Genomic DNA, 26,991 nt, shown 5'->3' on the forward strand with positions numbered 1-26,991 from the left:
TATGCTTGTTAAGAGAAGCATAAAAATGATAGCTATAGAAGTACTCTTAACAAGTTAAAACATTTATGACAATGTAAGGTGACATTACTATTGTTTTCAGACTGTCATAAAGGCTCAGGAAAATGCTTCATATTCCTTTTTCATTCCCTTCTCAGAGAAAGTTATCCACCAGCATTGTAACATAGTACCCTTTGATTACTTGATTTAATAAAAGACCTGAAAGGGGAAGCTATAGTGACTTCACATCATGAAAAACACATGGATTTGTCCTTAGTGCCAGAGGATTCCAATATATACTTGGTTCAGGCAAGCTATGAGTAATCTGAAGAATGGAAGGGGCAGGGAGGATGGAACAGTCTGTCTTTTCAGTCCTTATTGGGTACAAATGATATTCCTAAATATCATTTGGAAGAAGCAATGTACATTTCAGTCATGGACAACCATATCTGATTGATAGATATGACTGTGTCTTGTAGTGTTAACTGGATAGCTGTCATCCGAATGACAGAGTTACTGTGCCTGTCTGGCTCATGGCAATCAAAGAAGGGCAAAGCAGTCATACTTGTTTACCATAATAGCTCAGATCTGTGTAACTACTGTTACTGATGGACATTCATATTTTCTTACTATAATATATTGAGAGTAAAATAATTCACTTTGTGATTCAACTCTTTGTTGGAGCTAGTACTTGGTATTTATGATTGAGAATTTGAATTCATTGAATTGCAAAATTATTGAGATTTACAGATTAGGCTTCTGGATTTATTAATCATGTAATAGGTGGGTTTTTTCTTTTAAGTAAATGTTTCTGTAACTGGCTTTGTTGCACTTAATATAACTTAGTCTTTAAATTTTAAATTGTGTGTAGTCTTATAGTCAAGAATTATTTTTTATGAGACAGTTGACACTCATAAAATAATATTTTAGGCATTTGGTTGCTTCTACAATATAATGTTTAGATGCTCATTAATTTAATATACTCAATGGTACTTTTGAAATTTTGCTTGTGGTCCAAATGTCTTATTGTTCCTTCTTCTGTACTGAGAGCCAGATTGCATTTGAAGTCATTTAAGATTTCATATAACAGAAGGAGGTATGTTGCTAATTTTTAAACTTCTTCTTCTAGGATCCACCTACTTCTGTTTCACTTGGACTAAGAATGGAAGAAATGATTTTCAATCTGGCAGACACACACCTGTTCTTTAATGATTTAGAAGTAAGTAGTAATTATTTTATGTCAGCCATTTAGCATTTGTTCCCTATTATATCACATGAAACAATGGTAGGCTTGACAGGCAACGATAAAGTATTACATTAAGGGAAATAGGGCTGGTGAAATAAAAATGAAGTAAAATAATTTTAACTCAACTACACCAATACATTTTATTGTCAAAGGCTTCAACATGTTTTTATCTGAGTAGATGAGTATGTAAATACTAGGCTATGGCATAATTATATATAGCATTAAAATTTAATATCTAGGACATTAAATATTAAACTCTGACTTCTACAGATTTTTAATAGGAAAATATGAATTTCTCAATTGCCTTAAGAAGTTCAGGCTTAGAACCAGAAACAAATCATGTATTTTTCATATGTTGTTATTTTCAGAACTATATTCTTTTGCAGACCTGCCTAGCTTGGTAGCAGGCTCAATTCTCAAGATAATAAGGTGGTTTTTGGGTTTTTTTTTTTTTTTTTTTTTTGCTTTCTGGTATCCCTGCACTAGCATTACACGTGTCAAGATGCCAATGACTTTCTTATTACTTTATGCTTTTTTTTTTCCTCCTGACAACTTTGAAAGATTGTGGTGAAAGCTTTTATGGTCACCAAGGGACCTGATCCTTCCATGATCTCGGGTAGTTCACCTTTTAAAAGCAAAAATGGCTGCTGCTTCTATCTTCATTATGACAAAACATGACCATAGCTACATTTCACTCTCATCTTAATATAGACAGTTGTTTATTTAAAATCCTGCCGTTAAGCAAGCTTGTGGTAGGGCTGCCAACAGGCATTAATCATCAGGTTGTTGTTTTGCTAGATTTTATTAATGTATGTTATTTCAGACAGGAGAAGGAATCTGAAGGATTCAAATACAACTTTTGCTGATCAAAGTTAATTGGCAGCAATTGGCCTTTAAATATTTCCTCATGTTTCCCTTTTAAAAATCAAGCAAAATGCACCTTATTTAATAGATGATCCAAAATCATTTGAAAAATGCCAGTGTGTGACAGAACTTAAATGTGGTTTGCTCAACATCTGTCCTATATTTTGATTTCTTTTCATCTGCAAAGAAACTACTCACAGACGAATTGGCAACTTACAGTGCAATAAAATTATTTAAATGTGCTTTATTTTTTCTTCCATTCCTAAGTGAAGTATTTATTTTTACACTTAAAGTAAAATACAAGATTTCTTGCATTTTAGAGTGTTTGCTTTCATTAAGAAAACTAAATGTAAGACATTGCTGCTTAACACACAAAAAAAGTTCCAAAAGTAAGTGAAGTGTTGAGGATTTATTTTCAGACTTTTAGAAAAGATTAAGAATTATACTTATTTTCAAAAGCTGTTTCTAATTCATGGTTGTGTTTCACTACATAAGAGAGCTGCAAAAGGCATTCTGTATTTTAGTAGTATGCTAAAATATTTTTTTTAAGTTTCCATTTGTTTCTAATGATACAGAAGAGATTTTAATTCTGTCCTGGATATAACCATGTAACTCTTATTGATGTTAATGTGTGTTAATAGCACACATCAAGAAGAAATTAGCCATAATTTGGTATGGTTTAACCATAGCTTATAAAATGGCAAATCTATGTCTATAAGATGCCAAAACAATGAGTTGGAAAGTGAAAATTTGGGAAAACTGGTTTTGCCTCATATATACTTTAACCTCACAAATTCAGTCAGGTTTGTTTGAGATTTTTTATTTGTTTACAACATTGACGTGTGTGTAGAATTAGAAATAGTATTTTTCTAAACTTGAAAGCATATAAAAATTAATACTTTATTGATGAAAAATAGTTATGTAAAATCAAATTAAAAGTAATATTAATGCTGAATACTTTTGAAAAGTTAAGTAGGTTAGAAGGAAGACCGTTGAAATATTTAAACAAAATTTTTAACATTTGATTAAGGTTAATGAAACATTAACTAAAACAAAATATTTGTCTTCTAAAAGCTGATTCTCTAAGGTTGTGTGTGTGTGTGTGTGTGTGTGTGTGTGTATGTATGTATTTCCTTATTAGTGAGGCAATCATCACTTGTTTTAAATATGTTTTAAAATGTATAAAAATACATACCTTTGGTATATGTTGTCATATACCAAAGGCAGTCAGAAATTCTGGGCATTTGTTCCAGTTTTTTTCCAACATTTGAATAAATAGGTTCATCTTTGTGTTCATTTCAGTACTTCATTTTATCCATATATAATATGACAGAAGTGAAATGTGTCCTTGGTCATACTTGGTTTCTTTGAGAAAATGTTATTTAGTAACAAAAAATAAATATATTGGTATAATGCTCTTAAGAGGACCAAAATTTTCTCATCAGGCTGGAATGATGTGGTAATGCCTGATTTCACACTCCAATTAGCAGTGTGTTGTGGTAGGGAACTTGAATGTTTTAATTTATTTAAATTGTATGTTTTTAGCATTTTAAGCCTACAGTAGAAGTAATTTCAAGGAGGTTAACAATTTGTTGGTTAGCCTGAAGTGTGATATCTGAACTCTGTTGGCCTTAGTTCTCTTTATAAAAACTTAAGTTACTGCCAGCTATCCCTTTGCATAATTTAAGTTTTTTCTTCTACATCTTTGGCATATTAAATATTCTGCATAGTGAAGTACACTGTATGAAGAGTTGCCAGTAATATTTGTGTTATCTTGGTATGTATTCAAAATGGTAATTTGCTATGTGAACTTAAAAGGGATAGAGAGTAATAAACCAGCTTAAGATAAAAAATTTTTTTTCAAATGAATTTTGAGGCCTATGCAATAATTGACAAAACCTTTTCCATTTTAAAACTAAATTTAGAGAGCATTTCTGTTAAAAAATATATATGACATTATAATAATTTTGCTTGACATTCATCCCCAAACCAAGAAAAGAGGCAGGTTTTGTTGTTCTGTATTATTAAAAATGTTTAACACATGAACACTTATAAGTGACATATAGGTCTAATTATTTTTAGAATTTAGGATTTCTTCGTGAGTAGAAGCTAGAGCTCTCTTACATACTCTGACTTTCCTATTGATGAGTCTGAGGAATGTCTTGCAGATCATTTTACAATAAATTTCTCCATGTGCAATATGATAATATTTATATGGAACTCATTTATTAAGAGTGACACTATGGAATTGGAGTTTCTCGGTTCCTTTACAAAAAATATTACTCTTTCTGACTGAAAGGGAAAGAGTTCTTTCTATCAGTTCTTTCTTGTAAGACAATAGTGTATGTCTCCAAATAGTGCAGGAGGAAAAGGCCTTTGGTAAATCTTAAGGTTTTCATTTAACTTGACATAGACTAGTGCTCTTGTTAGTCATTTTCATGGTGAAAGAGGAAAAAAACTTGAATATTTTTAAATAATAATAATATAAGATTTATATGGATTTTTTTTCTCTTTGATTTTGAAAATTGTTACTTGGCTTCAATCTTATAATGATTGCTGATATTGTTGACACCATATCCAACTTTATTAAAGGCAGACTTTTGGCATTATGCATGATAACGAAGACTCACCACATTCAACTTTTTTACTACTTGAGGAAAGTAGAAAACTTCCTAGAAAAATTCTAATTGTCTTTGCTTTAAAGAAGTTGATTATCCTGAAGTCTGCTTTGGGTTCTACCTCTCCTTTTCCTGTTCCCTTAGTTCTACCACCACACACTATCCTTGGAGCAGTCTCTCTAGTGAACAAAGGAATTGGATGTGGGGGGAGAGGGTAAGACAAGAGTGGAAAGTGAAAAGCCAAAAATAAATCTTGAATTAAAAGTTCCAGCACTTCAGCCAGACCCCTGACCATTTTCCCCACTACAATGCTGAGCTAGAATTTAACCATGTCTAATTAATTAACCAAATAGCATCAGTGTTAGAATTTCCCAAAAGAGTTGAACCAGACTTCAGATTTACATTCATAATTTGTGATTTCACAAAGATAGATGATTAATTGTTATATACATTGTGTTTTTACGAGATGTTTTTTAATTTCACATTTCAGTATTGTTGGTAAGGAAAGTGGAAAAATTGTCAAAATTATAATCACCCACATTAGATGCAGAATTTTAATTAGATGCTTTGTACTGAGATAGCACTTATACTCTCAGGAGTAGAAAGAAACTTTCAGCAATCGTATAGAGTCATGGATTTTCAAGTCTAAAAATCAGTGTTTGAGTTCCAGTTGTACAACTTATCAGCTAGTGACTTCGACCAAGGTTCTCTTGCCCTTCTGAGATTCACCATATTCCTAAGTAAAATGAAGCTGACCCAAATGATCTCCAAAGGTCCCTCTTAGCTCTAAATCAGAAAGTGAGGCATGTAAATCTATAGCAAAGCAGATTTCATAACAATCAACCTCATTAAGGCAAAAACAATTAGAATTTTTCTAAAAAATTTTTTCTACTTTGCTTAAAAATTCCAGGGGATTATGAACTATGGACAATATTTTGTTAGTCTACTTGTATGGATGCTCTGGAAACTAGCTGGTTTTCTATTATTCAGAAATTCGAAAAAACTAAAGTGATACAGTGGATAGAGTGCTAGACTTGGAATCAGGAAGACCTAAGTTGAAATCTAGCTTCAAACTTTCTAGCTATATGATCTTAGATAAGTAATGTAATCTCTATTTGCTCTGATCTTCTCAATTGGAAAATCGGAATGAACCCATTGCCTTCCCTTGACAGAGTTGTCATGACAATTAAATAAGGTAATATTTGTATATAAAAATAGTAGGTGCTATAGAAATGTTATTATTATTTGGTAACTATTTTTCATTTCTTTCTAAGGTCTAGGAAAAAATATTTTTAAAAAAAGTCTGTGAATACATACAAGTATGCCAGGCAGTAAATAAATATTTATTAAACACTTTTTATAGGCCAGGCATTGTGGTAAATACTGGGGACACAAGTACTAAAAGAAAGAAATGAATCTTAGCTGTCAAGGAGCTTACAATCTAATATATGTGTATAATAGATAAACTAATATATATGTCTGTGAAGAATGGACAAAAAAAGTCAAAATGTCCTAGTTTATAAAAGAAAAATGTACAGCTATTTAAATTGACAGCAATTCTTACAAAAATTTTAGAATATTTTATTAAAGGATGAATGGTTGATATCTAGAAAAGAAATTACACACAAATTACAAAAAGCCAGCATGGCTTCATCAATCACAAGTCATACCCAAGCAAGCTCATCTTCTTTTGGAAGGAGAACATTACCATATGGATCAGTACTTCTTAAATCTTTTTCTACTTGTAACCCCTTTTTACCTGAGAAATTTTTCTGTAATCCTGTGTATATAGGTATATAAAAGAGGGATACAAATTAAATATGTACTAACAATAATCATAAAAATTATTTTAAAGCAATTCTCTGGTATATTATATATATGTATTGTCTATATATATACATATGTAATTTTATTGTTTATTAAAGAGAAAAGCAGATTTGCATAGTAATTTAATGGGTACTTATTTATTTTTACATAAAGAAACAAATCTTCACAGAATATTTGATATATTTTACTGTTACCAGATTTTTCACTACCTCCATAATCAGCTATGTCACCTTAAATGGCAGTTGTGATCCACTTTGATGTAGATAATAATATTTAGTAAAACTTTTGACAAAATCTCTCATGCTGTTTTTATGGACAAAGTACAGCAATATAGACTTTAATATACCAGAATTAATTGGATTGAGAACTGATTTGCATCTAGACCTAGAGAATAATCCTTAATGATTTCGTATCACTTAGGAAGGACATAACAAGTGTAGTGGGCCAGAAATCTAGTGTTGGCATTGTGTTGTTTAATATTTTTTCCAATGACTTGAATGAGAGTATACTTATTAAATTGACAAACAGCAAAAATTTATTAGAGATAACTAATACTTGGAAGGAGTTGTGATCTAAAAAGATCTTGATAGACTAGAATATTGGTCTGATCCAAGAGTTGGTAAATTAAAGCCCACAGGCCAAATCTGCCCACTGCCAAAACTTTATTTAAAAATGTAAAAACAATGCTTTCTTGCTGAGCTTACAAAAATAGGTGGTTGGCTGGACTGGGCTATGGGCCATAGTTTTGTATCCCAATTTAATAAAAGGAAGTTCACAAAATCACAGAATTTGAGAGTTGGAAAATATCTTAGTGACAATTAATCCAACTCATACATGAAAGCAATCTGTATGAGGTCCCTCATGAGTCCCTTCTTTAGGCTGAATATGTCTTTTCCCTTCAACAAATTCTCATATGATATGAACTCAAGGCCCTAAAACATCTTAATTCCCCTGGCTGTTTTCCAGCTTGCTTAAGATGAGTTAAGAAAAATCAGCTTCCTAACCAGAGGAAGGAAGGGTAAATAAATATCAGTTTGCTTTATAAGACCTGAGTGTTTTGGAAAACTACAAACTAAGTATGAGTCAATAGTGTGGTATGGTATCCAAGAAAGCTAATATAATCTTTAATGTTATAAGAGGCAGTGGTTGGAACCAGAGAGTTGATATTCCCACTCTAGCTTTACCCAAACCAACTAGAGGGTTATGTTCCAATCTGAGATACTCCAATTTAGGAATGACAAGTTGAGAATGTCCAGCATTATCAAAAGAGTTTAAGATCATGACTTATTAAGACTATTTTAAGAACTGGGAATATGTATTTTAGAGAAGACATGGCATTGGAATATGTTGTATTAAAATATTTGAAGAGCTATCAAGCATAAGAAAGTTCATATTTGTTCTGCTTAGTCCTAAAGGAGAGGTGGTAGCAATGGGATGATAATGGCAAACAAAAAGATTAGGTATGATATCAGGGAAAAAAATTCTAATAATTAGAGGTATCCAAAATTAGAATGACCTTATTCCAGAGGCTGTGGATTTCTTTGCACTGGAAGTCTTTAAACAAAGTCTTTCCACTTATGATATCTTTTCACCAAAGAAATTTTTACACCATCTCTGGTATGTAGATATATAAAATAGATTTACAAATCAAAAATTTACTGCTAATAAATCATAAAAAATTATTTTAAAATGATTCTTTTGTATACCTATAATTTTACCATTTATTAAATATGAAAGCAATTTTGCCTACTAATAAGATGTATGTACTTGTTTATTTTTTCACAAAGAATTAAATCTTGCCAGAATATTTGATACCTTTTACAGTTACCAAATTTTGTGGCCCCCACATTCAGTTACACGATCCCGTATAGAGTCATGACCCATAATTTAAAAAGCTTGGGTCTAAAAGACTAATTTAGCAGTATATTGTGGAGAGAATTCTTATTCATGTATGTATTGGATAGATTTTTAACTCTGACTGTGATTATGATTCTGATATAATATTCCAGTTGTAAAGAGAAGTGATCTTTTATTATTCATTGTTTTTATGGTTTTTCTCTCCTACACATATTATAGAATGGAGAATTCCTACTTTAATCATGAAAAAAAGAATTGTTTTTATCAAAAGTATAAATTTTTAAGGTGACAGTGCAGTCATACCATTGCCATTGTTGTTGTTTTTATTATTGAATTGACTTTTTTTTACATTATGCCTATTACTTAATCATCATCATATTTTGAATTTTCACCAAAAACCAAAAGTTATAAGAATATATTTAAGGACTACTTTCATAATAATTTTGTTACCAATTGTGCCAGAAGTATGATAAAAGTTTAGCTCACAGGTAAAGATTTACCATGTTAAATTCATTCATTCAATAAACATTTATTGCATACCTACTATATTCTAGGCACAACGGAACTTACAAAGATGACTAAAACATGAAAGCTGAAGTCTTACAAATAATTTTCAGGTCTGAAAACATGCCATGAAGTCCAAAATATCCAAACTATTTTCAGAATAATACTAAGATGTTTTCATAACTAATCCAATAAAAATCAATTGCTATGACCCATATAAATGAAAGCTCTTTGAGAGAGATCCTCAATAATTTTTATGAGGTAAAGGGGAAGCCAAAAATTTTAAAAACCAGTGTTTAAACTTCTTGTTGTTCAGTCATTCAATCATGTCTGACTCTTCATAACTTTGTGGACAATATTGACCATGGAAGTTTCTTGGCAAAGATGCTAGATAGTTTGCACTTTCTTCTCCAGTGGATCTTCTCAAACTTCTTACCACCCTATGAAAGAGATAGAAGTGTATTCAAGACCATGTGGGGGAAAGGGCTAAAGTGCTCAAGGCTGTAAATTTATCACTAATAACACTAACTTTGGAAAAAGATTCTGGGTTCCAAACATACCCACAACATTCACAGCTTACCTTCCTCAAACTTTCTTTATTCTTGGGCCATCTGCTCTGCAATTACAAATGAGGGCACTGAAGTTGACCATTGCCAGCTCAGAGCATTAGATACTTGTCTTTATTACATGAATAACATGTAACCGATATATCATGCCTGCCGGAAGAGGCTTTTGCTGAATCAAAAATCTCATAATTGTGACTAACAATCCAATACAAAGCAGCCATCTAGGTGAAGCTTGAATAGTGAACTAGGCCTAAAGTCAGGAAATCTCATCTTCCTGTGTTCAAATCTCACCTTAGATATGTACTAGCTATGTGACTCTGGTCATGTCACTTAATCATGTTTGCCTCAGTTCGTCATCTCTAAAATGAGTCAGAGAAGGAAATGGCCAAAAGTCAGTATCCTTGTCAAGAAAACTACAGTTGGAGTTACAAGAATTGAACGTGACTGAAAAACAACAGTAATTAATTACAAAGTGCTTTATGTCATTTCATCCTCACAACAATCCTAAAATATAAGTAATCAGTCAGTCTAGAAGCATTGCTTAATCCATACTGTGATGGGCTTTGCTAAGTGCTAAGTGCTGGGTATGCAAGAGAAAGATAAAACACAATCTTTACTCTCCCAAGAAGAGCTTATATTCCAAACAGTCTGACGTCACTTAAATAACTATGTATATACAGGGTAAATGCTATGTGAATGGAAAATAAGCTCAGAGGGTAAAGGGAAGGAGTGTAAAGCAGACAGAAGGGGTTGGAGTTGGAACCAAGAAAGACTTTCTATGGAAGATGAAATTTAAGCTGAGTCTTTAAGGGAGCCAGGAATCCTATGAGGTAGAGGTGAGAAAGGAAGACATTCCATTTATGGGGGACAGCCAATCCAAAGGCATTGAGCTGGGGGATGGAAAATATTACATGTGAGAAACAAGTTTTATAGTTATAATTTGTTGTTCAGTTGTTTTTCAGTCCTGTCAGATTCTTCATTACCTCATTTGAAGTTTTCTTGGCAAACATAGTAGAGTAATTTGTCATTTCCTTCTCCAGCTCATTTTGTAGATGAGGAAACTGAGGCAAATAGGGTTAAATGGCTTTCCTAAGGTCATATAGCTAGTATATGAAGTTGGATTTGAACTCAAGTCTTCTTGACTTCCTGATAGGGTTGGCACTCTATCTGTTGTGCCAGAAACTACCAATGTGACATTGTTCACGTTGCTCACCTCTCTGGGTCTCAGTTTCTTTGTGTATAAAATAAAAGTTAGATTAGATGATCTAAAGGAGGTAGAATGGGATAATGAAAAGCATGTTAAGTCAGTCAGAGGATTTGGCTTTGATAGTAAAAAAAAAAAAAAAGTCCACCTCTGTGACTTTATAATGTGCAGTATTTTTTTTTTAATTTAATAGCCTTTTATTCACAGGATATATGCATGGGTAACTTTACAGCATTAACAATTGCCAAACCTCTTGTTCCAATTTTTCACCTCTTACCCCCCCACCCCCTCCCGTAGATGGCAGGATGACCAGTAGATGTTAAATATATTAAAATATAAATTATATACACAATAAGTATACATGACCAAAACGTTATTTTGCTGTACAGAAAGAATCAGACTCTGAAATATTGTACAATTAGCTTGTGAAGGAAATCAAAAATGCAGGTGTGCATAAATATAGGGATTGGGAATTCAATGTAATGGTTTTTAGTCATCTCCCAGAGTTCTTTTTCTGGGCATAGCTGGTTCAGTTCATTACTGCTCCATTGGAAATGATTTGGTTGATCTTGTTGCTGAGGATGGCCTGGTCCATCAGAACTGGTCATCATATAGTATTGTTGTTGAAGTATATAATGATCTCCTGCTCCTGCTCATTTCACTCAGCATCAGTTCGTGTAAGTCTCTCCAGGCCTTTCTGAAATTATCCTGTTGGTCGTTTCTTACAGAACAGTAATATTCCATAATATTCATATACCACAATTTATTCAGCCATTCTCCAACTGATGGACATCCATTCATTGATCCATACTTAATGCCGTACACCAAGATAAGATCAAAATGGGTTCATGACCTAGGCATAAAGAATGAAATTATTAATAAATTAGAGGAACACAGGATAGTTTACCTCTCAGACCTGTGGAAGGGGAAGGTCTTTATGACCAAAGCAGAACTAGAGATCATTACTGATCACAAAATAGAAAATTTTGATTATACCAAACTGAAAAGTTTTTGTACAAACAAAACTAATGCAGACAAGATTAGAAGGGAAGCAATAAACTGGGAAAATATTTTTACAGTCAAAAGTTCTGATAAAGGCCTCATTTCCAAAATATATAGAGAATTAACTCTAATTTATAAAAAATCAAGCCATTCTCCAATTGAAAAATGGTCAAAGGATATGAACAGACAATTCTCAGATGAAGAAATTGAAACTATTTCTAGTCATATGAAAAGATGCTCCAAGTCATTATTAATCAAAGAAATGCAAATTAAGACAACTCTAAGATACCACTACACACCTGTCAGATTGGCTAAGATGACAGGAAAAAATAATGATGATTGTTGGAGGGGATGCGGGAAAACTGGGACATTGATGCATTGTTGGTGGAGTTGTGAACGAATCCAACCATTTTGGAGAGTAGTTTGGAACTATGCTCAAAAAGTTATCAAACTGTGCATACCCTTTGATCCAGCAGTGTTACTACTGGGATTATATCCCAAAGAGATTATAAAGAAGGGAAAGGGACCTGTATGTGCACGAATGTTTGTGGCAGCCCTTTTTGTAGTGGCTAATGTGCAGTATTGTACAAAACATTTAACCTTCCTATGCCTTAGTCTCCTCATCTGAAAAATGAAGAGTAAGAGGTAGGCTCTCAGATTCTGCTCCTATGACTTCTAAGATCTTTTCCAGCTCTAGATGTAGGGTCTTACAATTTTAAATAGCCAAGTCAATGGTTTGTAATGAATTAGAATACTTAGAATTCTCTAAGCAGCATCTGTGTTAGCAACTATTATTTCCTATATAAATGTTTATTTTACTTTATAGTTGTAAAAATTGATTTATTTTCTTAAGTAGAATATAAATTCTGAATTTATATATAATATACAGTTCCATATCATAAGGGTTAGGAGCCTGGTGACTCTCCACTAACTGGAAAATATTGCATAAAATTTTTTGACCTTCCCTTCATACCAAAAAAGAAGTTTGAATCTTTTCTTTTTCTTTTACGGGTGTTTACATTAACTTATTATAAAATTTGGCTTGATGTTATATAATACTATAATATAGTTTTATTGTCATCTATGACAAGCTTTTGGTTTAGCCTAGAATCCTTGATTTTTACAGGTGTGCACTATTATTATAATTGGAAGAAGAGTAATTTTTTAAACTATATTTCTTTACTTAGCTAGGAAGTTTGCTTATTAGAAAAAAATTACAAGGTGTTCAAAAAAAATCCTTTGAATAGGGGGAAAAACTACTGTAACTCCAACTTCCCAAAGGGTGTTTCAGTTGTAGTCTCGAGAGGCTTCTCCTATTTCAGCACTATTACAATAAAGTCTCTATCTGAGCATAACCCAATTCAATACGTAAACATTTTTTTAAAGACAGGAGTGGAAAAAAGCTATGATTCTTCTTGCTAGTGTGATCTTGCACGACTTTGTGGGATGAGGGGAAGCTTGTTTTGATATTGTTTAATTTTAAAGTTTATTTCCTCATTCTCAAAAAAAAAAAAAAGTTGAAATTCTCCCCATTCTCCATTGTAGTCCCTATGGGAAGTTCTCAAGCCCAAGATTCTGGCCTCAGGTAAAGTTCCCAAATTGTTTATTTGAGATTGGTTTGTTTTTCAATTTATCTTAATCTAGTTTTGATGAGATAGGGAATTACTAGAAAACACAGTAATTTGAGATGAGGAGATACAGGAAAATTAAGAATTTAAGAATAGAACATGATTGGTCTATAAGCATTGAGATTTTCAAAGGTAAAAGGTAAAGCTAAAATTATTTTCCTTATTAAAGAAATATATACAAAAATAAATTCATCTAAATTTTAAGTAAATCATCATTGAATAGTTCTTGCCTCTTACAAAAATATATAGCTATTTAAATTAGAATCATGATAATAATTCTTTACATGTACATATCTCACTCACATCTGCCCCTTTACTCCCTTCACATAAATAGTACTCTTCATCACAAAAGCTCAGATCTTCCTCATATTTCTCCTAGACTATTATAATAATCTCATTCTCTGTCTTCTTCAATCCATCTGTTCCATGACTTTCCAAATTATATGCCAGTCGAATAATGAGGAAGAGGAGAAGGATAGTAATATTTATGACAAGTTTACATGTTAGTGGGGGAAAAGAAAACTTATAAACATGGATTATGATATAAAACAGAACATATTTGCTATCACAAGAATGAACAAGATACTTCAAGATTTACAAGGAAAGAAAGACAAGGAGTACCCAGAAGGACTTCTTGAGTAAGGTAGCATTTGAAATGGGTCTTACAAAGGTTGGATTTCAATAGGAAGAGATAAAATCGAGTTCTGTGAACAGGAGGGGATATACATGAGCAAAGATTCAGAAGTGGGGAAAACATAAGATTTTTTCTTCAAATTGTAAGTAGAATAATTTGACTCAATTTTAGAGTATATAAAGTAAAACACAATTCAGAACTGTGTTAGAGGTATTTTATGGAAAGCCTTGAATGTCGAGCAGTAGAATATCATTGAGCAGTAGAGAAAGATGACCGATTTTCTAAGAAAGATTAATCTATCTAGAGTGAAGAATTGAATGGAATCACTTGAATTCTCCATTATCAAGATGAGGGTAGAGGGAGAGAGAGAGAGGATTTTTTTTAACATCTCAGTGCTTTGATTACTTTATGCATTAGAGGACTTGATAATTTTTTCCTAACATTTTATAGATATATCAAAAGATTAACAATTTGTATCAAAAATGGTTTTTGGTAGGAAAAAAGCATATGCAACCTATCTCTATATGCACATATCTACATATATATACTTTTTTAGAGCAGCAGGGCTGACTTTTATATATATATATTGACTGAGTAGCTGAAGTCCACATTGGAGATCTTGTGCCTTCCCTTTCCTAAATCCTTTTTTTCAGTCCTTTGAATGGAATAAAGGGTTAAAAAAGGAGTGATTGCAAAAAGAGATAAAAGGTTTCCTGGTTTGGATGTCTTCCCCTTGCTTCTGGCAGCAAGTTTGCAATAAAGGGAATGACTTTTATGGGAATGTGGTTATTCACAGCAAGACTACAGTTGGTGTCAGTATGAAAAATTCTTCTTTAGTAGATTCTCTCAGCAGGAATAATAGATCTAAAAGAAAAGCCACAGAATTTACAAAGAGCATTGACTGGTGCCAGTGACAAATTACGTTTGCAAAATGATGAGCAAACCCATTGAAAATTGAGAAATCGGAGTAGCAGTAAATCAAAGGCATGTTTCTAAGAGCAGTTCTACCTCAGCATTGAAAAGACATTTGTATTAGCCATGAATATGAGTGAATTTCTTTTCTTTCACTTTTTTTTAGTTCCTTGGATAGCAATTCTTTTTATACCAATAAAAACTTTGTACTCTTAATTGTTTTCCATTTCCTGCAAATATTACTAAACATTTTAGATAAGAAGACTATCAAATATTATGAATTTTTTTTCTATTTCTTTTCATTTATATCTATACAAATATATGCAAAAAATCTCATTCTCTAACTAATTACCAAAGACGCTGCTATAGTCACCTGGTATCAGATTCCTATGGAAAGAATACTGAGTGGTTAGAGAGTCATGTGCTCTAAAATACATTATATTAAATTCATAAACAAATTTCACATCAAAATTAGAACAAAAAATAAAGCATTTCCTCTCTATAGGGATTTTTCCATTTTGGGTTCATATCTTTTCTTTTTAATATTTTGAAAACTGTATTTAAATACAATTCTTCCTTTGTAATCTTATTTTTTTTTGCACATTTAAATATATTATTTTGAGAAAAAGTTAATGGACTCCACTAGACTATCAAAAGAGGCACAGGATATAGAAGGATTAAGAAGCTCTCCTCTGGAAAAATATTTATGCCTAAATGTTAAGTGTGTATAATAAATAAGGGTAAACTGATAAATCTGTTCATTGTTTATAATAAAAACTTAAGAGGCTTACTATAATTTTCAGTAGAATTATATCTTAATTTTTGAGACAAAATGTTGACCAACTTCATATTTGTCTTTTTAAATACTTCATATATAGAAAATACCTCTGCTTTTAATTAGTCACCTCCCTCATTCCCCTTCCCTCCACATACAGAGGCACAGAGACACAGAGAGAGACAGACACAGAAAGAAATACACAATATTTATATAACATATAACAGGATCAGAAGATAAAGACAACTTTTATAGTATAAAAGACTAAGATCTTCAAATCAAAAAATTGATAAATTATATTAACGTGGAACATTTCTAAGTACTGACTTCCTTTTAGGTGGAGCATTTGGAAAGGGAACCAGTCAATTACATGCTAAATCTGATAGGCAAATGATTTTTTCCCATTATTAAATAAACCCAGTTGATTTTTGAGAGGAAAATCCCTTGTATGAATATGTTATAGCAAAATAGCATCTTGGAAATGCCTTCCCTAATTCATCACATTTCATACCCTAGAAGAAAAATTTGGGGATCCTAGGATTTGGAATACACTCTAAATTTACATTATCTATAATTTGATTCAGCACTCTCCTATAATTTGAACACTTCTGTTTGTTACTTTTAACAAATTATTGACAGAAGCTCTCAGTAAAAGTTGAAATATAATATAACTGTGGTTCTCTAAGCATTTTATATCACTCTATCTTATGACTATCAATATAAACAGGGTAACAATCTTGAATAGTTAATAGGTTAGCTCAATGTAATCAGTCTTGGACAAGCTAGGTTCCAAGCTAGTATAAACGTATTTTTTTTTAAAAAAATCATCCCATAAAAATACTAAAATAAATTCATTAAAGTAAACTTTTATTCTTGTCAACCCCTAAAAACACTGGTAAGGTGAACTTTTTTTGCATTTTCTGCTTGAAATCTAATTTTATTTTCTTTCATTCTTATGCAATCATTTTGAACACACACATACACACACACACACACAAATAGTTATATGTTATCAAGGTCATTTGTTGTTTACCTGCTACAAATAGAACTTCAGTTAAAATGTATATAAAGAAAAAAAATTTCATCCAAGTCTGTTATAATTCCTTGACTTGTTCATTCTCAAATTGCCAAGTGGAATGAAGTAGATTTCAAGAACTCTCTTTGTTCCTCATATCCTGTGCCTGACCCACAGGTAATCTGTACCTTTTTTTCCCCTTCAGCATGAAGTAATTGTGCTGGGAAAACAGAGAAAATGTGCAGGTCACAAAGTGCACATGAGACAGGGATGACAGGTTCTGCCAATTGAGTGCCAGTATTGAGAAGCTGCGAACCATAGAAACTGCTTTTTCACATGGATTCCTGTTGTAGATTGGAAGGAATTTTTTGATAATGAGTGAAACAGGTCTTAGAGCATTTAAGCTTTTTAGTTCCTCTATTTGAAGCTTTGTCATACCTTTAGAAGCTGAAGTAGAATTATGTCATTCCACATCAGTAATTTCAAATGCTCATAAGAGTGATTGAACTATCTTTTTTTCCCTAAAGGAATATAAAAATAAAAAATCTGGTTTTAGTAAACTGAATAAAAATCAAAAGTTTCTAAACTACAGGGACTCACATTTACATGTCAGAACTGATTAAAAGCAAGATTCTGCACATCTTTTTCCTCACTTTCTTCTTCCACTTGCCTTTCTTTCTATCCCCAATCTCTGAAACATATAGAAGCTCAGGAACTCTCCACTTTGCTTTATTTCTAAAAAGAAGTATTAAAAATATCTGAAAAGCCAGAAGTTGCCCTAAAAGCTATTCTGGGTCTAGCTGTCTTTAAAAAAAATCTCTGTCACTCAAATACTAATCACCTTATAAAGTCTTCTGAATCACTGGATTTGCCTAGAATAGTACAGGGTAAAGGGGCCTGGTTTATGGGGTGATGTGATTTTAAAGTATTACTGTTCACTTGTCAGAAGCAATATATACACATTACAGAGACATTTTTTGTGTGAATATGCCTTAAAAATACTAAGACTATGATTGCCAAGAGGCCCTAATGTTAAGCTTACCACAAGATTGAACATTTTTCATATTTAGAAAGGATTGGCTCTATTTTTTTAAAGCTTTGTATACAAATAGATGATTTCTCTCTTATTCAATAGAAATGATGGAGCAGTAAATACAAATTGCCTTATGACAAAAGAACTGAATCCTCTGATTATTTCCTATTTGTTGCCTAACTTCCAACTAGTCTTAAAAGACACACTGCTATAAAGTCTGACTGTTAATAGGTGGTTCTCAAGTTGGGGACTGGTTTTTTTTTTCTTTTCCTTTTCCTTTTTTTTCTTTGCAAAACAAGGTATTCAAACAATTTATAGGATGATAAGTCTGGAGCTAGAAAAGATTTTCAAGAACATGTATGCCTCATTTTAGAGATGAAGAAACTGAAGAAGAGTTTGTGTCTTTACTGAGTTCACATAGCTACTAAGTGTTAGAAGTCTTTCTGATTCCAAGTCTAGCACTCTCTCTACCACACCAAGATGCCTTTCTAGTCAAGAGTGTGGTATTAGTTTTCTTATGCCAAAATGTGAAACCAAACAAATATAAAAGGATATTTAGGCTATAATTAACAAATTCAGGCTTTATAACTGTTAATCTTCTTTGAGGACATATTTGCAACATTCTTCATTTTTCCCCCCTTTAAGAACATGTATACTACCTAAAAAATTATAGTGTATCTGCTTCCTAATTTATTTGAGCTTATTTCTCAAGTTTTGTAACTCAGAAATACAGAGCATTAATGTGTTAGCTCTTACATCACTGTGACTGACAAGTTCTACTAGTAAATATAACAAGATTCATTGTGATGGTTTTAATATCTTTTTCTATTAATATTTCTAACAAAATTGAATAGTATAGTGTATTTTACATAATTATGGCACAAATAAAAGGTCTGAGGGAAAAATACAACCACTATGCTATCAAAGCAATGTAAATATTTGCAGAAAAATTCTACCATAATTTAATATTTTGCATGTTAGACTCTGTGCAAAATCTTAGGTATTCCTGGGGCTTGGTCCAAAATAACATGTCTGTGGCCCAGTGCCACAAGGCCAGAGATAATGATAGAGCAGAAAAAGTTAGATTTAGGAACAGGGCCAAAAATAATGAGGGGTTGGTAAGGAGAGAGGAGAAAGAAGAGGGAGAAAGGAAAGAGAAAGACGGAGACAGATAAAAGAAGAACAATGAGGAGCAGAGGAAGAAGAAGAAAAAGAAGTAGAAGTAATAGCAGCAGCAGCAACAGCAGCAGTAGCAGCAGCAGTAGAAGTAGTATAGAAACAGAAATTGATGAATCAGCTGTAAACACTATGCGACTATCTTGTGCTATCATCAGCAAATTTGTTATTTAACTTCTCTACAATCAGTGTGATAGAGTGAATAAAGCTAGCCTTGAAATTAAAAAAGTCCTACTTCAAATACTGTCTCTAATACTTATTAGCTATATGGGCATGAATAGGCAAGTTGTTTCTCAGTCTCTTTAGTAAAATGGGGACAATAATACCTGTATTAGTTACTTTCCATAATGGTTGCAGGCTCAAATGAGATTTTATGTATATGTATATGTACACATACACACACACACACACAAACAGATAACTGATATTTATAAAGTAATTTAAAGTTTATAAAGTAGTTTGTGTATTTACAAAAAATTACAGAATATACATATACATCTATAGTTACAAAGTGCTTTATAAAATTTAAAATTCTAAATAAATATTAATGATTAATGTTTTCATTTTTCCTCAAAAATCTATGTGAACATTTTATAATGCAGCACTGGCCTTACTTAAATTCTTATGAGTCTAGGGTCAAAATTAATGAAGCTTATCAGTTTTATTTATTTTACTCTTCTATGAATCATAGACTTTATAATATAGAGGAAAGTCAGTATTATATAAACATCAGACTATATTTGTAGTATTATCTGAAAATTATCTAAAAATTTGGTGAATAGAATATCACAAGAGAATAGAGAACAGATCTTGATAATAATTGTGCTGATAATGTATATTTATATAGCACTTTTTAATTTATAAAAATTTGCCAACCTTTTTTCCTTATAACGGTACAAAGTAGAAAGATAGGTGGCAATTTTATTTTTAAAATGAAAAAAAAAACCCAAACAAACAGAATCCTTGATCACTTAAGTGACTTATACAAATCCACACAATCAGCAAGCGTTTAGTAAATACCTATCAGGTGCCAGGTATTGCTAGGTACCAGGAATGCAAATACCATTTTCCCCTATATTTAAGAGACTTCACTTTCTTTCCCAAAACCATGTTAGTTTTAAAGACACATACAACTACAGATTAAAAAATACAATCCTTAATGTAGACATAAAAATTGGGATTGTTTCATTCTTTGTATTTGGATGCCTAGCACAATTTGTGGCACGTAATATGTGTTTAATAAATGCTTGTTGATTAATTGATATGCAAATTCAAAATAAGGTAATTTCAGTGAACCAGCATTAATATCTAGGGATAGGGGATATGAGGATCTTTGGGATTATGTGACTAATAAGCAAAAGGGCCATCCTTTTAAATCCATACCCAGTGCTTTATCTCCTACATCATACTTCCTTGTCTGTGGGCTGAACACAGTCAATTTAGTCTTTTATCTCTTCTTATTATCCAAGTTCATCTCAGTTATTCTGTCATAACTCTAATCTAGGACTTAACCATTTCATGATACCAACACAATGATAAAATGTGATAGTGAAGATTTTCCAAGATCTCAGGTCAGATACGGTCATACTAGCTGCAGTTTTCAGTAACTTTCTAGGGACTTGCCAATAATTTAGGGTTAAGATCCCAGCTTAGACAATGATACCAGAATGTATCTCCTCAGCTGCCATCTCTTCCCACTGCTATAATGGTTCTGTGTCATAGAACTTGAATGAATTTTGTGGGCATCTATGATTTGATACAACTAATGGGGCTGGTCATTACCCATCTAGAAGTTATTTGTCCTATTCATTTTTGGCATTAGATTATATTTTACTTTGTGTTATTATTTCATAGACTTATGTTCTCTCTCCCTTCATAAACTGAAATTAGCTTGATAACAGGGACATGTATAAATATATATAGTTTATTTTCCTTCTTCCCATTGCCTTACCCCAGGCACACTCAGAAAAAATTTTGAAAATATTTCATCAATTTCAATGAATAACTCTGTTTGAATGTTAGAGAGTTTTTTTTTTTAGTATATTTGGTTTTTTTTTTAATTGTTGTTGTGGAGTTTGGTGGGGAGGGTTGTCTTTTTTAAGTATTTGAATTTTCTAGTTCCATGACTCAGAAATCTTTCAACTATGCTTCTAAATCCAGGGACCACCTTATGCCAGCCCTAAAAAGTTAAAATCACTTTCAACATGTTCCGACTGTCCTATTCAGTATTCCTATGTTCTCTCTGAAATATACCTCTCTTCCAGCCCCTAAAAGTGCCCTCCTACTGTCTTCTTCCCAGAACTGATATCCTTCAGTAGTATTCCATATTTCAAAATCATCCTACACTATTCCCTCTGCCACCTCTTATTCTTTTAAAAAAAATTGTTAAGCATCTATTATAAGCAAGATATTAAATTTGTACACTATGGGTAATACAAAGATCAGTAAGACAGATAACTACGTAGAGAACTTGCAATCTAGCAGAAGGAGAAAGACATGCATATAACTATACACAAGTCATAAAAAAGAAGTTCTCAATAGTGTGTTAGTTTAAAGGAGAAAGACACGCAACTAGCAAGATAAAAAATGTAATCCTTCATGAATTTATATATCAACCTGACCTTTTTTTCTCCATGCTTTACTATGAAGAGGTGCTTGTGTCTCTTTAAGATTCTAAGATTAGGGACTTCCTGTGCTACCATCTGAGCTAGATAGATGTAGATATATTTCAGTCCATGTTATTGGAGAGAATAATTCAATTGGATAAAAATGTAATTGGAGAGAATAATGGTTTCACATTGAAACTCTATAACCGATGTAGGATAAAAAATAATCAGAAATGTCCATACTATGCTGTAAAGGAGTTTTTACTTAATGTTTTACTATATCATCTATCAGGAACATTTGTATTTAAAAGAATGTACTAGTTATGTAAAAGCATGAATCTTGATGGTGTTATAAGCAATATAGTAGATGGGTGAGAAATGTGGGAATCTGGAGGTCTATCTGTTTCCGCATATGAGTGCCAAGTCCCTCTAGCCATATCCTTTGAAACTAGGGGTGAAGTTCAGTATTGTGAATGGAGTGTTTGGTAAAGCCTTTCATGAAAGATGGGGAACTTCAGCTACATCCATACAGAGTTTAGCATACCTAAACTACTTCCTGTTTCCTTGAAGCATTTGTGACTTTTCCATAGTCACAAATGTTCTCTTTCACTATTTCCTCCACTTGGGACCCCACATTCCCTTCAAGCCCTATATCAAGTGCCAAATTTTAAAAGAGGACTTTCCTGATTAATACCCCTTGGAAAATCACTTTGTATTTAATTTTATATCCTTTACATTTACTTATCTGGATACAAATTGGAACCTTTCCTCAACCGTATAACATAAGCTTCTAAAGAGCAGCCTATTTCTTGTCTTTCTCTTTGTATCCTAGGACACAGCCTCACTAGAACATAGTATTCACTTAGATGATTATTGACTGATTAAAAGTCATAAAAAATGGTAGTCACGATTTTATTTTGTCACAAAACTGCTATTTGGAATGTGTGCAACTGTGTGTGTGAGAATCAGGTTAAATAAAATAGTAATTGCAGATATTTCTTTTAAAAATGCATCTTACAAAGTCATTAGTAAGAATGGAAACTGATACATCTTAGCAAGGTCATCTGAACTTTTCCCCCCATCTCTTGAAAATTCTTTGGTTCCAATATCTATTTTCTCTTCTGTTTTTTGGGGGAATTAAAGGAGCAGTAGCCTCAAGATGCTGAAAGTTATTTCCCTCTCACCTTTTCAGGGTCCTGCCTCATCATAGCTCAGAACAGAGATCCTCTCTATCCCTATATCTTCTGGATATCTCCTATGAAGAAAGAAGCCTTGCTCAATAAGGTTCACCCCCTTTTCAAGAGTACTCTGACATAGAGAATTGATACTGTCATCCCTGTACCAAAAAGTTTTTTCTTAGTTCTGCCACTGCAGGTTGAGTGAGAATTTGTTATGCCCTTATCATTATTTACCCCTAAATTCTGAGAACCACAGTGAGAAATTATGGACTATTTGCAGTTCTCTGGAACATCAAAACACAGTTGCCTATTGGAATATGTAATCTTCAAGGTCCCCAACATGGGTCTTCTAAACCTTGAATTATTCCACAATTTCTGGAGGTTCGTGATGACTCTGAATGTCCACCAGTCTCAAATATCCCTTAGCAGTTTCCTTCACAAGTTCTCAGTTCACTTGGTAATAAATATTCATAAGGTCCCTGCTTGTTGGAATAAATTTTACCCCCAAAATGGTATGGAATTTGGAGAATTGCTTGAACATTTTCTTCCCCACAATTTCTGGGGTCAACTTGGTCTTCTCAGAGTAGTCCCATCACAGAGTGAATCTTATTCTATACTAAAGAAGTAGAAAGGCTCCACCCCAAGTGTAGATCCAAATTCCAGCTTACTAGCCTGATGCAATAACCATTCTATAGCAAATAGCATGTTATGATTTTTGGCATCCATTTTATCTAGTACTCTTCCCTTACCCCAAAGATTCCTCTCTCCTAAACTTTATTAATGGGTTACTTTAGACCCAGCTATAAAATGCTATAATCATTAGGTATGATATATTTTAAAATAATTAAACAATTTAGACCATGAAAAATGAAGCACCTCATAAAAATGATAAAGCTTCCACCAAAGCTCTGGTATGCATGAGCTTTAGATCTGCTATTTGAACTAGTACATCCCAGCTATCCCAAATATGCCAGTATGGTCATAAGCTCTCCTGAAATTTATTTTCAAATTGATGTGATCATTTTATACTGTTTTAGCAATAGGTCATAATCCTCCTTCTTTCTTCAAACATCATTGTCTGTTTTTTAAATTGAAGTTTTATTCTCCCATGGAAGTCTGATATTTTTGAATTATGCATATAGGATAATGAACCATATGTATGTTTATTTAACATGCTTGTCTCAATATATTTATTAATAGTCTATTAATAATCCAAGGCAAGTCATCTGGATAGGTGAAGCCATTCCTGTAGTTTAGTTATGCTATAATACGGATTAGTGGTGTCAAATCCAAATAGAAATGGGGGCCACTGAACCATGCAGTACGATTCCTTGTCCCCTAGTAACTTGGAAAACCATTAACATTATTATATTAATATTATTTATATTATATTATGTTTTTATTTATTATTTTAAGTATTTCCCAATTACATTTTAGTCAGGTGCTGTCTATACTCAAGATGCTGGCTTAGCTTTGATGCCCCTGATATAAAACTAGACTATCAAATTAGGGATAAGGAAGGGAAGGGTGGACAAAGAGCACAGTGAATAAGAATTAAGTAACTTGAGTGAAATACTACTGATTTTTTTTCTTTCGACCCACCACTTATTTCAGTGTTGTGGCTCTCTATCCCAATTGCCCATTTTATCACCTCTCCTTCTCCCCACCAAAAATGTATCTTTCACTGTGCTTCCAGAAATTAGGCTGTCAATGGGAAAGTACAGCTCACTTGCCAGTGACTTCAAAGCAGCCATAATCAAGGTGAAAATCTGGGCACCTGGGGAGGGAATAGTCTCTGAGGTTAGGCCAGGGAATAAGGATGCTCTTAATTTAGCATATTTCTCTTATCTTTGCTTTCAAATTATTAGCTCCTTACAGGCAGTACCTCTTCTTATTTGTCTTTGTACTTGTTTTCATTATTTAATATCTAGCACATTGACACATATTATACAAAGTACTTAATAAATGTTGAATTAAATTCTCTCCTCCTTTCTCTACATATACAAGCTGATTTGTCTCCATGATAAATTTTTGTTATTTTTTTCCTCCTTTTTTTTCTGTTCCTTATAATTTTTGTTTTGATTATATGATTATAAAAGAAACCTATATAACAACATTTCTGTATTTATGTAGCCACCATTCATTCTGTATTATATATGTGTATATATATGTATGTATATATTATATGTGTGTAAATATACATTTATATGTATATTTCTTATATTTATACACAGTGCCTCTGATACTTAATATGGCCTAGAGCTTTGTTGTAATGTCTTAAGCCTGCCTTCCAGCTATCTAATTTTCTGGTTTTAAAAGAGCAGATTTGAGAAACTAAAACAATCAGTCTACTTTCCAGAAAAAGAAAAAGAAGCCAGTTAAATTGTACACTAGAAACATTCTGCAATTGTAACATAAGGGCTCAGTATTGAATTTCAGATACAAAATAAATCAGAAAGAAATTGTTGAATGTGCAAACCTTTGCAAAATCAAACTGTTCTTTTTCAATATTCCCTAACATTAATCTGTTCTCTTGGGGCATTGAGAGTTTTCTGTAGAATGCCAAAATAATGATAATGTACCAGTAAAACATTAAAACATGGCTGGGATGAGCCATCGTATCCTCTTGTTTTGAATAATGTATTACCAAGGTATGAGTTGGCACATACTTCACAAGAAAATAAATAAAATTAGTTTTTATATAGATAACATATCAAAAGCACGTAAAGTTGAATTTTAACACAAAAATGCATATTTTATAAAAAGCAACCCTTAATATACTCATCTTTCCTAAAGTTATTTGTCTTGAATTTTGATTTTTTATTTTTGTCCAGAGACTTAAAAAAAATAAAATTCTGATAAAGAATAGAGACTGCCTTGTCCCACCACTCAAATGTCATTTTAATCAAATTGCAGTGAAAGGCATTCAATAACTGGATGCTCAACATTGCTGACACTTAATTAGTTAGGCCACTGAATTCTACTTCTAATAGCTCCTTCTGCCTGAAAAAAAAAAAAAAAAAGCAGGAGAAAACAAACACAGGATGTTTAAGAATGATAGCAACAATGCACTCATTAACAGTCAGTTACAAGATAATTGACTTCTGTCAGCCCTAAAGATTTACAGTTAATTTAAGTTAAGAAAAGCTTGCTGCCATTTCATCTTCTATCCCCCAAACAGGCTTTATTCATAGTGCTCTTTTCCTCTCAGGCCCAAAAGCAGACGCTTATTTAATGATTTTTTTTTTAAATTAAGATTGGAAGATAATTGTTAAAAGTTTTTCTTAAAGTATTTTCCTGTTCTGGTTCTTCAGTTTCATGCCCTTTTTTATCCTTTTCTTCTCAAAAAGGAGTTTCCTTTTCATTTACATGGTTCTCTTTTTTATATAATAATAATTTTCTAACAATTTAAAGACTAAGGTTAAGGTTGGGTAAATGGTAAAATTTATTACTCTGACTTTGTTACACCATCAAAAAGACTAAATGTCTAAAAAAGGTAAACAGCTATCATTACTTTCCTGAAAAAAAAAAAAAACTTTTAAATAGCTTTAGAAAGTTTCCCAAATAAATCTTAAAATAATGATCTGTGTTTTTTTAAAAGTTAAATTCATAGTCCAATATATGGTGAAACCACATAAACTCTTTTCCTTTTTTCTTATCTGAAGTGGTTGACCTCAGGAGAGGAGGAGAAGGTTACAAGGTCAAAGTCTTTTCCTCCTTGGATCTCACTGCTTGCTGAGAGAGGGTTGGCTGGAAAATAGATGTTTTAGAGCAGAGGTCAAGGGTCATGATTTTAATTCTGTTAAGGAACAGCTGGTTTGAGTTTCTTTACATTTCTATCTCTCCCTCCCTTCCTTACAAATCCATAGAGTGAAAAAAATTTGTTCAGAAGAAACCAGTAACATAAAAATACACAGTTCCCGTGTTTTAGTACTTAAAATGTGTCATCTTTGTTTTATCAGGAGGAAAAGAATGGATTTTATAGAATTAACTATACATGAGACCTGTCAAAAGCTTTAGTCCCTGGAATCTATTTAAATATCAAGTTTAGTAGATCATAGGATTGTTGATTTAGATGGTTGTTTGGGTTTTTTTTTTAACCTATCTCCATCAAATATGAAGTATTGAATGGAACCGCATGTTATGAAAACCTCTAATGCGTCACATATTTGGAGACAAATTATGAAGTGTGACACAAAGACTTGAAAGACCAAAGCGAGCCAAATGTTGAAGCTTGGATGGATAGCCACATTTCTGCATGTGAACATATTCACATATGTGCCTTTTGTGCCTTTTGTGTGTATATATTCAGTCAGGTGCACATTCAGTACAGAACTTTTAACTTCTCA

General features: G+C 32.4%; 1 protein-coding gene across 1 annotated transcript in view; it reads left to right on the forward strand.

The window, feature by feature from the left end:
• The window catches only part of EYA1 (EYA transcriptional coactivator and phosphatase 1), a 151,461-nt gene that overhangs the window by 102,155 nt on the left and 22,315 nt on the right, over positions 1–26,991 (forward strand). Inside the window, exon 12 of the mRNA XM_031946269.1 lies at positions 1,127–1,216. Coding sequence (XP_031802129.1) covers positions 1,127–1,216 — 90 coding nt within the window. The remainder of the gene's footprint in view (positions 1–1,126; positions 1,217–26,991) is intronic.

This window comes from Sarcophilus harrisii, chromosome 1 (genome assembly GCF_902635505.1).
Source record: "Sarcophilus harrisii chromosome 1, mSarHar1.11, whole genome shotgun sequence".
Lineage (NCBI taxonomy): Eukaryota > Metazoa > Chordata > Mammalia > Dasyuromorphia > Dasyuridae > Sarcophilus > Sarcophilus harrisii.